The sequence below is a fragment of the Mauremys mutica genome, chromosome 5 (assembly GCF_020497125.1).
Source record: "Mauremys mutica isolate MM-2020 ecotype Southern chromosome 5, ASM2049712v1, whole genome shotgun sequence".
Taxonomy (NCBI): Eukaryota; Metazoa; Chordata; order Testudines; family Geoemydidae; genus Mauremys; species Mauremys mutica.
The window spans coordinates 44,331,202-44,343,268 of NC_059076.1; the positions used below are offsets into that span (position 1 = coordinate 44,331,202).

The following is a 12,067-nucleotide window of genomic DNA, read 5'->3' on the forward strand; positions in this document are numbered from 1 at the left end:
AATTGCTAGCATTCATAAAAGTATTCTGTTTTGCACAGTCATGTTTTACTCTCAACACAGCAGTACAACTTCCACTTTGGAGAGGAAGAGGAAGATAATATAAATGGTGGTCATATTTAGGCCTGGTCTACACTGGGAAGGGGGAGGGGAGAGGGAGGAATTGATCTAAGTTACGCAACTTCAGCTATGTGAATAACGTAGCTGAAGTCAACATACTTAGATCTACTTACCACAGTGTCTTCACTGCGCTAAATCGATGGCTGATGCTCTCCCGTTGACTCCGCCTCGCCTCTCGCCCTGATGGAGTATCGGAGTCCACAGGAGAGCGCTTGGTGGTCGATTTATCACGTCTAGACTAGATGCGATAAATCGACCCCCGCTGGATCGATTGCTGCCTGTTGATCCAGCGGGTAATGTAGACAAGCCCTTAGACTGTCAGTCTTGATTGTACTCCTTTAGCTGACTTTGGGTAAAAAGGTCTATTTTTCTATAAAACTCAAAATGATGTTTAACAAAATATAAATAAAGAGAAAAAGGTTCTCTTGAATACCAATTATTATCATATTCTAGCTGAGAGTTTATAAAACATTAGATTTCAGAAAGGGTTGCCCTGTTTCTACAGGTAACTAATGCAATTTTTTCAGCACCATTTTTTTTTTTTAAATGCAGAACTGAGCAGAACTTAATTATTTCATTTGTGGGATGTCTTCCACATCTCTTAATATCAATTCAACAATATACACTGTATGAAAAATAGGCAGGCCATTACTACATGGACACAATCATGAATCATTTCATATCGCAAAATACTGTATACATTATCAGTATACAGTATTTGTATGCTTAAGTATCCAGGCCATGTTTAATTGTTCAGATGACAACTGAATGAAAAGTTTGTCTGAATAAGCAAAAAATACTCAGCTATTGGTCACCAGTGATTGTTTAAAATGCTTTACACATGTTTGTTGACAAGTTTTCATAGTTTGCTATGAATGTATTTCTAACAACGTAAGGTCAAAGTTTAGATGATGACATTTAGTCAAATCTTTTCTAAGATCACGGAATTCAATAATGTCCTTCTAGCAACTAATAAAGCCTTTGTACTTTTAGATATCACAGTGGGAAATACCTACACATAAAAGTGAACATTAGGAATAGAGCTGTGTGGAAAAATGCAATTTGGCTTTACAGAGGATTTCAGTATTTCAAAATCTGATTTAGTTCCGATTTGGAACAAAACCCCCAAATTTTGAAAGGGAATGAATCCCCAGCTCCAGGGCACTTCACCGGGTAGGCTGCCCTCCTGAACCATGGAAGCCTTGGGTGCCCCAGGGTCCCAACATACTAGAACACTCACCTCAGAGGTGAACTCACATCCCAAATGCTCAAACCACTGTACTAAAGGTTATAAGGGAGGGCTCCTCTTTCCCTTGACCCCACTTCCACCAGCATGAGGTTAGGTATGCTCTGAGACTGCCTAATGGATGTTGGCTCCACAGGCAATATAGGTGTATCAAATTCTAGACTCAGGATCCCGTTGGGACTTAGCTGCTTGGGTTCCTAGACTTACGCAATTGTGTGTATGCCCACTGGCAGAGATTTAGGGTATGTCTACACTGCACACTAAGCCTGGGCTCTAATTCAGATGTGAGCCCAAGCCGCCACCTTCTGTCCACACACAAATCAGTCCGTCTCAGGTCAGTAAGCACTCAGTACCCTGCTAGAAGGGTGGGTCATAGCCTGAGTCTTGCTGTGACTTGGATCGAAGCCCTGTCATTTTACAGTGAAGATGTGGCTCAAGTCACAGACCTGAGTCAGAAGGTCTGTGTAGTTCTGTACAGACACCTTAGCATGGCTGTGAGACCTGTACCTAGGTCTAGGAATTGTAAACTCAGGTTTTCAGTTCAGTCTGCATGCTCAAACATGGGCCCAAGTCCCACAGACGTAGGTTTACAATGCAATATCAACATATCCTTGGGCACCTAGGGGACTTTAATGGTACACTCTCCAGGATCAAGGAATTTTAGGTGCCTCCAGAGTTAGTTGTCAGCTGAGCAGGGGTTCTGAGGATCTCGGTGGCACCTAAGTGTTGGCCTTAAACATCTAGGTCCCTTTATGGATCTAGGTCCATAAGGAACTACAGGTTTAAGGGTATCCAAATGTATATAAAAGTTTGTAAAAACGTATCAACTAATATCCACATTAAGAAACCAAATATGTCTCAATATTTTGCCCTAACCTGAATGTATCTGAAATTTGAATAAGCTATTTGCTGTTCAAACTGGGGTTTGCAGTGTGTAACCTCAGGGATGCAGAAATGGTTTGACGGCAGAAGGAATGTTGAAAATTTCTCTAGAATTTTCAGAAGCGCTCAGGATGGAAGGTACATTCATTAAGAAAAATCATAGTTTCCAATGTTTTATCTGAATTAAGCTAATATTAAGTTAATATTAAGCTAATATGTGCAAAGATAATTAACTATTGGAACAACCACTGATGGATTCTCCATCACATGAAGTCTTGAGGTCATTAAATGAAGACTGAATGTCTTTCTAAAATATATGCGCTAGCTAAACCAGAAGTTATGGGCTTGATGTAGGAATTACTGGGTAAAATTCTATGACCTGTTTTATGTCAGACTAGATGATTATAATGATTCCTTCTGGTCTTAAAACAATAGTATTTTATTTTATACTATTAGTTACCTTTCAAACAATGACACCTTCATAGAAATTAAGTTTTCTGCTATCCAGATGCAAATATGGAGTTGGGGTGTGAAGGAGAGGGGAGCATGAGGGCAACTTAATTATAGCGATAAGCTTGTTTACTCAAAACATGCCAGTATTGAGCCCCACTATTTTGAAGTGACAGATCCCTACTCTGGTGTGAGCTTATATAAAATGTCACTCATATATAAACAAACTTGACTTTTAAACTTCAGAACTAGGGGTTAAGTGGTATATAAATAACCTGACAGCACTAAAACCAGGAATTTCAAACAGAATTCTGTGTCTGCCCACAACATGGCTGCAAGGATTTCCACTCATTTGCTTGTCAAAAAAGAGGAGAAATAGGACATTCCAGCCTCCTATTGGACAGTCATGACATCTCAGATGTATTGAGATCATCATACTACATATGGCATGAGTTGAGTAAGCTGAGGAAATGCTGTTTTCTCGGCTTCTGAACTGATGCTATTTTGATTAAATAATTGTATTATTACAACAATAAATTCTGTTTGAGCCATTTTAAACATCAAATAGAAAGGTTACTTACCTGACCAATAAATGGAGTTCTTTGAGATGTGTGGTCTCTATTTGTATTACACTCCAGGGGAGCATGCACACTGTGCGCCTGAGACAAGAAGATTTTTGCTAGCGGTGTCTGTTGGTCTGCACCTGTGCCCTTCTCCTCCTCCTGAGAGTATAAATGGCAATGTGGACTGACCGCCTCTCCATTTACCTTTCTACCATGAATAGCCCCAGGATAAGACTCCACAGCAGAGATGAAGGAGGGTGGGTAGTGGAATATAGCTAGGGACCACATATGTTGAATAATTCCAGTTAATGCTAGTAAAAATCTTCTGATCTCAGGCTCAGACACACCTCAAACAGAATACACGTAGACACCATCACTTGAAGAAGAACTTTATCATGTTCCTTAGCAATACACAACATTTATAGAAAACAAATTTCCACTCAGTAAAATCCAATTACCAATGTCTCCTGGTTGCTGCAGACTGACTAGTTAGTGTGTCTGGTTGAGCTGTTCTGTCATGCAGAAGCAGAGCTTGAACCATTTCCTTTTTCCTCCTACCTCATATTCACATAAGTCCTTAGCCCATCTTTCATTCAGTCCCATATTTTACAAGTCTTTTAAAGGCAGCTGGCAAATTTTAAAGGTGTTAATGGTGTTTTGCTTACATACGACAGTGGCAATGTGGAAAGACATATGGGAACCCATGTAAGCAATGTATTAAGTAAAAGACTCTAGCGAGCTGCCAGACTGAGAAGACAATATGTATATATATAAAAATTCCTTACAGAGGTGAGTTATTATGGATATCTAAGCGCATTAATAACAGAAGGAAAATCCTAATGAATTACACTTCTCAAAAGAGCAATTCTGTAAGTATTCCAGTTCTGGCAAATAAAAGCTTCTTACTTCTTTGAAATGACTAATTTCCTTAGACTGCAAAAATAATGTGCATCTGTGAGCACTTCATTGTCTGCATTATGCAGGTGATCAAGATCTATCTACACAAAGTGAAATTTACAATACTTTTCTATTCCACAAAGGGTGTCAGCGCACACCCAGCCTAGAATCTGTCCCCAGCATGGTGGGGGTGGGGGAGACCAGAAGTAAATAGCACAAAGCTGGTTATGATGACTTTACGTCACTTGGGATTCTCATATGCAAGCAGAATTCATAGCTGCCTGTTTAAAGCCATCCCTTTTGCTAGGCAGGCACAAGGCGGAGAGAGTGGGAGCAAGGGTTGTCTTCAGTAAATAGATTTAGGCTTTGGCTACACTTACACTTCAAAGCGCTGCCGCGGTAGCGCTTTGAAGCGCTAAGTGTAGTCAAAGCGCCAGCGCTGGGAGAGAGCTCTCCCAGCGCTGTCCGTACTCCACCTCCCTGTGGGGAATAACGGACAGCGCTGGGCGCTGGGGCTTTGACCACACTGGCGCTTTGCAGCGCCGCAATTTGCAGCGCTGGAGAGGGTGTGTTTTCACACCCTGCTGCAGCGCTGCAAATTTGTAAGTGTAGCCAAGCCCATATATGACTAGCCTTTTAAACCAGAACAGATGACTCCGGGGATATCTGTGATCTTAAGGTCAGAGAATAATCTTCAGAGACATCTCCAGCCTGCATTACAGATATTATTCCTACCTTCTTCACAAGGTTGTTTTAAGACTTAACTGATATTTGTAAACAGATAATAGGGTAAAAGCGCTACACATGCCATTATTGTTATTAAGACAGACAGAGAGTTTGCCAGAGACTAGGTCTGGAGGTGAGAGAAATACAAAAATGTTGGGCATTTAACTGTCTTTCTCTTACTAATAATGATGCTTTTATAGTGACACTAAGCTATTAATTGATTTTAAACACTGAACAAGTCCCAAGACAACTTTGTTAGGAAGATAGTAATAATTACCCCTTTTTATATGTGGAAAAATGAGGCACAAAAAAAAATAAACTAACTTGTCCAAGGTCACACACAGATCAATGTAGGAATCAGAAATAGAATTCTAAGATTATTAATTTTTATGCCCTTTTCCTCCATTTTGAATCACAAATAATATCTTTGAAACATCCTCCCTTTATACAAACAGGAATAATTTATTTCCCTGCATTGTCCATGGGCAATCATGGTTCTTAAGCAGGGGTAGGCAACCTATGGCACGGGTGCCGAAGGCGGCACGCGAGCTGATTTTCAGTGGCACTCTCACTGCCCAGGTCCTGGCCACCAGACCAGGTCCTGGCCACCAGTCCAGGGGGCTCTGAATTTTAATTTAATTTTAAATGAAGCTTCTTAAACATTTTAAAAACCTTATTTACTTTACATACAACAATAGTTTAGTTATATATTATAGACTTATAGAAAGGGACCTTCTAAAAACATTAAAATGTATTACTGGCACGAGTCTTCATTTATTCAACCTTAAATTAGAGTGAATAAATGAAGACTCGGCACACCACTTCTGAAAGGTTGCCGACCTCTGTTCTTAAGTAACAATTAAAGCAAGTGGGCCACGCTTACCCTTGTATGGGTGCGAATGTGCATCTTTAGTCCATCATTCTTGCTGAAAGCCTTGTCACAGTAAGGACACTGGTAAGGGCGCTCACCTGAAAATACGATAAGCATCAGAGTCAACAAATGCAGACAGAGGAAAGAAACTATTGCCTCAGTACATCAAGGCAGCACAGCATGGTTGTGTGTCAAACATTTTTCTGTTCTAGTGTTCATGTTCAGTTCAAACAGAGAGAAAAAGATCTGAGCATTAGGGAAACTACATATAAAGAACAAAAGATCTGTTTGGACAGCATGCCAGGCTGGATCAAAGTATCACTTTCAGCTGCTTGATTTTGTCATAAAATATGAATACATGCAGAGAGGGATAAAAAAAGCTGTTTGGTGACAACTGTGCTAGGATGAATTCTATTGTGGCTAGTACATGGTCACTTTTATGGTTAGTCACTAACTGTTCTCAAAGTACAGTACATTTCCCTCACTTCACATCTATTCATCATTAGAGCCATTTGAGTGTCACAAGCCAATTTAATTACAAAACCCACTTCTGTTCATTTGTTGCATTTAACAAACAGGATGGCAGCAAGATCTGCCCTATGGGAGGCACAGCAGCTTCTGTGAGGTGCCCAATGACCCCAGTGGGAGTAGAGAGCACTCACAGCACCTCACAAGAAGCCCGCTGTACCTCACAGGATTGGACACTTAAATTGATGTAAATCAGGATAGTTTCTGTTGACTTCAGTGAAGTCACTCTGAATTTATAACATGTAACTCAGAGGCTGGGCCATTCAGATCCGCTCAGTAGAGGTTTTCTGTAGCAATTCTATAATTTAAAACTAATGATAAATTTTACAAGTTCTTACGTAAATTTTTCTTTGAGTATTTTAGGCAATGTCCTGGAATAAGACTCCAGCATCTAGGCTAATTGCACACAAAAGGCTTATCAACAAAATCAGATTTCTTCCATCACCAAACATATTTTTCAACAAGCTAATCTATGCTAACTAATTTTCCAACTAAATGGAATCTGTTCCGGCTAATCACACTGCTGCCTGGAGAACACTCCTTTATGTGCAGATACAACGAACCCCTTTCAGCCAATCTAGGAAAACTCAGTTGGTCATAAAAAAAAATCTTTACATGCATACAGAACTATAACAGGTTCCAAGCACTATATAAACATTAACTGACCTTCACAGCAACCTTGCATGGTAAGTAAATAAGTAAGATTAGCTCCATTTTAAATATGGGAAAACTCTGGACAAGTTGCAATGAATTGCCCAAGGCCACAGAGCGAGTGAAGGGACGGTAAAGCGGACTATAGGAACATTCATTCTTGGAGCAAGGCAGACCTCCCCCGCCCCCATTCCGGTTTTCATTTCACTGTTTGAGGTGCTTATCCTTGAGTGCTTGACAGAAAGATGTTGGATGTTTTGTTCCGTATGAACAAAAACTTGAGGAATTGCAAAAGTGTGCATTGGAGCCAGCCTAGAGAAACAGTTTTTTAAGTGACACACTTTGATTACATTACAGCTGACCCACTGGGTTTCACTGCTGCATGTATAGCCTTCTCGGAGCCTTGGCCTTTAATAGGCTGGCCCATTCTTTAATGCCTGTGGGGAAAGATCTCACCTAAATGAAAAAACAACAGAAATAAAGGCAATGGAGTACTTGTGAAATGCAAACACTCCCTTTTCCTCCACCCTGCCTTATCTTATTAAGTACAAATGTATGGACTTGGCAAAGTATTTTTTAACAAGGCTGCTGTGTGATTCTGTGTGTTCTGAATTAGAAGTTTCACATCTGTTTGAAACATGACACTATCTCTCATGACCCCTGATGTCCCTAATTTATGCCATGAGCCTTCGAACTCTGTAGGAGCCGCTGGTGCTCAAACATTTAATTAATCCAGCTGACATTTTTATGTTTTAAAGCTTTTGTATTTTGAAGGTAAAGTCTGCAGAGGTCTGTAAGCAGATGAGTGCTGACAGCTAAGTGCTACCCCCCATTCTTCTGACAGAGGAAGACTTTTGCTTACAGGGACAGCTTAGAGCAGGTCTGAAATCTATTAATACTGTCCTTCACAAATGTATCCTGTTGTTTATGGTTCTTGATAAATAGATGTTTAACAGCTTTCAGCGGATGCCAGTAGAGGGCAACACTGTGACTTGATAGCAACATGTACCTGATAAAGCCTGCCTATGGTCAGCCATCACATCATGTAAATTTGCACCTTACAACTCTCTGGTATGCAGCTCAGTATTCCTATCTACTTTTTACCATTCAACAGACATGGAGACTGTGGGTTGATGGGGCGACAAGTCATTGTGGCCTCATGTTTTACTGAATTATACAAGTGTCTTCTCAACCATAACTATAGCATCAGTGATGATTGATAAAACATCTTTAATAAGATCCTAACTCATTTTATACTTATTCTTATTTGTGTTGTTTCTTTACCAGTTAAATTTTCTAAAACATTTCATATATGTGCCCAAAATATGCTCGTATGTGACCAATTGGCCCTTTTAGGCATGCAAACTGGCAACATGTAGTTACCCAGTCTAGTTACAAGCATCCCTCTCCCACATATATCCCTAGGGTTCTGCAGGATTAACGATGGGTCCTATTCAAGCCAAATTTGAATCTGCAACTACAGAACCTTTAGTACAACCCAAAAATCCTAACCTCTTTGTAACTGACCCAGAAATGAGTGTGTGTGTGTGTATATGTGTGTGTGGGGGGAATGAAAAAGTATTATGTCAGCTTTTAAAATTATTACATGCTTTCCCCCCCCCCCCCCTTGAATAAATGAAACTCGAGTTGGATTTCAAGAGTTGGGATGTATACAATCCTCAATATGCCTGGCCAAAATTTCCCTTCCTCGCTTTGGATTATATTGCGCTACCCGTATTTACATCAGTGAGTGATCACCTGCTCACAAAAGAATCCCAATAGTGGATTTCTTAATGAGACTGAGTGAACAGGTGCTTTCGAATGTGTGTGCAGATTGCACAATAAAGCCCATTTTGGCCCTACTGGATAAATTTCAAGTTGTCCTAAAAGAAGAAAAACACCTTTGTTCCAAAGCATATTCAAAAATAATAAAAACTATATATTTCTTCTGTGTGTTTCTGTTAAGCTTTTGCCCAGAGGGTGTATTTCATACTGGAATATATCTTAAGTCTTGAAATGAGAGGTTCTCTCATTCTAAGAAAGTTAAGAAGTATTGGACATTAAATCAGGAGGAGCCAATGCTATATAATAAATGCTGCTGGGGAGGTGACATTATCCATCTATGTTTTGGGATTTGTTTGTGATCAACCAAAACCCACCAAAAGTCAAATGTAAACATTGAAATTCCAAGCCTAGCTTCAGATCAATTCAGACACAATAAATACTTGGGGATTTACAGGTGTAAACCTTCTCTGATCAGGAAGGGAATCGATCTCTTGTGTTTGTGGAAGAGATTAAAAATAAGATGAATAATGTTAAGAAATGAAAATCTTCAGCAACTCATGTTTGCCCAGATTTTGCATATCCACCTCTTTTCTCCTCTCCCTACCAAAAAAAAAAAAAAAAAAGTTACCAACCTTAAAAAGAAATAAAGATGAATAATGTAGCATGGTTTTTGTACAGCACACTCAGTTTCTTTTTTAGATATACCACTAATAAGACTGGTATTGAGACACTGTGTAAATATGCAGGTCATCTCACCACACTGAGAAAAATCTCCTGGGTAGAATCTTTAGACTAAAGGATGTTAGCATCAACATTAACCATTCTACTCTAAGTTCCGAGATAGGCAGTAAAAAATAAAACATTTTTCAGGATCAGAACGTTGGAGACGGACTAATTTGTGGTCTTGTCTATGGTAGTGTCATTGTTCTTTGCAGTAAACAACAAATTAAAATGTTTTAAAATACTGATCTCTCTTGAAAAATGAAAGATCTTAATTTAATTATTTTATGTGTAACACAGAAGGATGAGGTGTTGGCAAAAATCCTTCCCATCCCCTAATATTTATCTAACAAAATATCATTTCGGATACATATAATTTGAAAAACATCTATGACACAGGCCAGTTTTTAATAAACAAAAAAACTTTCAACACCCTTATGCCTATAATTCTCATAAAAGCCGGCCTGATTTTTTTTTATGCTGACAGCTGCGGCCCTGCTAGTAAGCCCCATGTGAGCCAATCTGATCTGTATACCCCAATCTGAACATTGCTGAAGATTTCCTACATTCAGTGTTCAGCAGACATAGTTTCTATATCTGGCCGTACTACATTTGCTAACATCCTCAAACAACATACCCAAAATAATTTTATAAATGCAAATGATATCTGACACCCATAATAATCAACTAAATAAAAAACCAGCAGCTGTCTTACTAAAAAGAGCACAACAAACTTGAGTGACATAAACGTAGTAAATGCTGCAGCTATCCCTCTAGTTACATTTCACTGACTGTCACATCTTCATTGTTTAAAGTCAAACTGTTCAACAAATTACTTAAATTTCTCTGACAAAACCATCAGATGCCTCAGAGAAGCCACACTAGAATTTGGAATTAATTCGAAGTCTAGACTAGGGGTTGGCAACCTTCAGCACACGGCCCAACAGGGTAATCCGTGGGCGCCGCGAGACATTTTGTTTACGTTGACCATCTGCAGGCACGGCCTGTTGCAGCTCCCAATGACCGTGGCTTGCCGCTCCCGGCCAATGGGAGTTGTGGGAATCGGCGGCCATGGCCTGAGGCCGGTCAACCTAAACAAAATGTCTCACGTCCCGCCAGCAGATTATCCTGATGGGCTGCATGCCGAAGGTTGCTGACGCCAGGTCTAGACATACTATTTTGAGTTTTTATTTAAATAAAACCAAACTTTCAATTTAATAAAAATAAATTTAATCCTAATACGGAATCAAACAAAACTACTACATGATAGAAAACGATATGGGAGTTTTATGAAAAGTAAGATGTCATGATTAAATTTCCATGTATTACTTTAAAAATTTGTATGTATTTAAAGACCTAGCCAATTCAATTTGAGATAATTCACAATATGTACTGGACACTAATACAGCTTAAAAACTAAATTTATTTAGATTCCACCACTCTTATTCACATCCTGTAGTACCTTACCCTATGAACAGTTCCTCTGATTTAATCAGACCACTCGTGGAGTAAGGAACTACAACATGAGTTAGGTATCAGAATCTGGCCCCAACGTCTTATATCTTCTGGAACTATAAAAAAGTCATTTTCCTACCAATGAGTTCAGCAGCTATGGTCAAATGTCTTGAGCCTGATGATGCAGCAGGATTTTGACAAGGGACTAAAATGTGTCTTACTTGGTGGTACCTCCCCACTTATTTTTCGGTCACTGTAATAAACCATAGTTCCCCAAATTGACTCTCACTTTCAAAAATCTAGGGGAAAACTGGATATAAAAATCATTAGAATAATATTTTGTTAGAAGTTACTAATTATTAAACAACCACTTGTGTAAGACTAAACAAATGATCAATTAAAAAAAAAATTCAGTAAAAATTCAGAGGTCTCCAATCTGTGGACTCACCCGCCTTAAGTGGGCAAGGAGGAACATTTGGTGGTGGGGGGGGGGGGTGGGAACAGCTGCTGCCTGGGTCAGCCCCCACCAGGGGGTGGGAGGTGGGGAGGGAGCGCCACTCAGCTCTGCTCCTGGCCCCAGCCACTGGCTCCACGCCCAGGGGCCCTGGCTGCCAGCCTCGGCTGCTCCCACTCCCAGCTGGCCCCAGCCTCCTTACCCCTGTCCACACACCCTACTCTTGGAGCCGCGGCCCAGGAGGGGAGGCACGGACAGGGGTAAGGAGGAGACATGAGGTAAAAAGTTTTAGGACCACTGGTCTAGAGGTCTCTATTGAGATCAGGACAGTTTACAAACACATAATAGGAGAGAGTCCCACCCTGAAGAGCTTACAATTTAATTAGACAAGACAAAAAGTGGAAAGGGAAACAGGCATAGAGACAAGAGCCACAAATGTGGCATCTATTTGAAGAACTACTGTATATACGATGAAGCAATCTTATGAAGATCTTCATTCACTTAGGTTTGGCAAAAAATATTTTAAATAATTTCAATGGATAATATCAATATTTATTTTTAAGCATTTTTTCAATGTTTATTTCATTTTTTAAAAATGTTCACAGTGGTGCAAAATTTTGGGTTGTAAGAATTTTTTTAAATGTTTATCTATTTAAATTTTCAGTTGTGGGAAACTGGAGGTGGGGGTCAGACAATAATTATTTAATGTCAGCAGACATTGA

The 12,067-nt window shown here is 39.7% G+C and overlaps 1 protein-coding gene across 5 annotated transcripts in view; it reads right to left on the reverse strand.

The window, feature by feature from the left end:
• PRDM5 (PR/SET domain 5) overlaps nt 1–12,067 on the reverse strand; it is a 142,961-nt gene that overhangs the window by 31,476 nt on the left and 99,418 nt on the right. For all 5 annotated transcript variants that reach the window (XM_045019971.1, XM_045019970.1, XM_045019972.1 and 2 more), the window contains one exon: nt 5,765–5,850. In XM_045019971.1, coding sequence (XP_044875906.1) covers nt 5,765–5,850 — 86 coding nt within the window. The remainder of the gene's footprint in view (nt 1–5,764; nt 5,851–12,067) is intronic.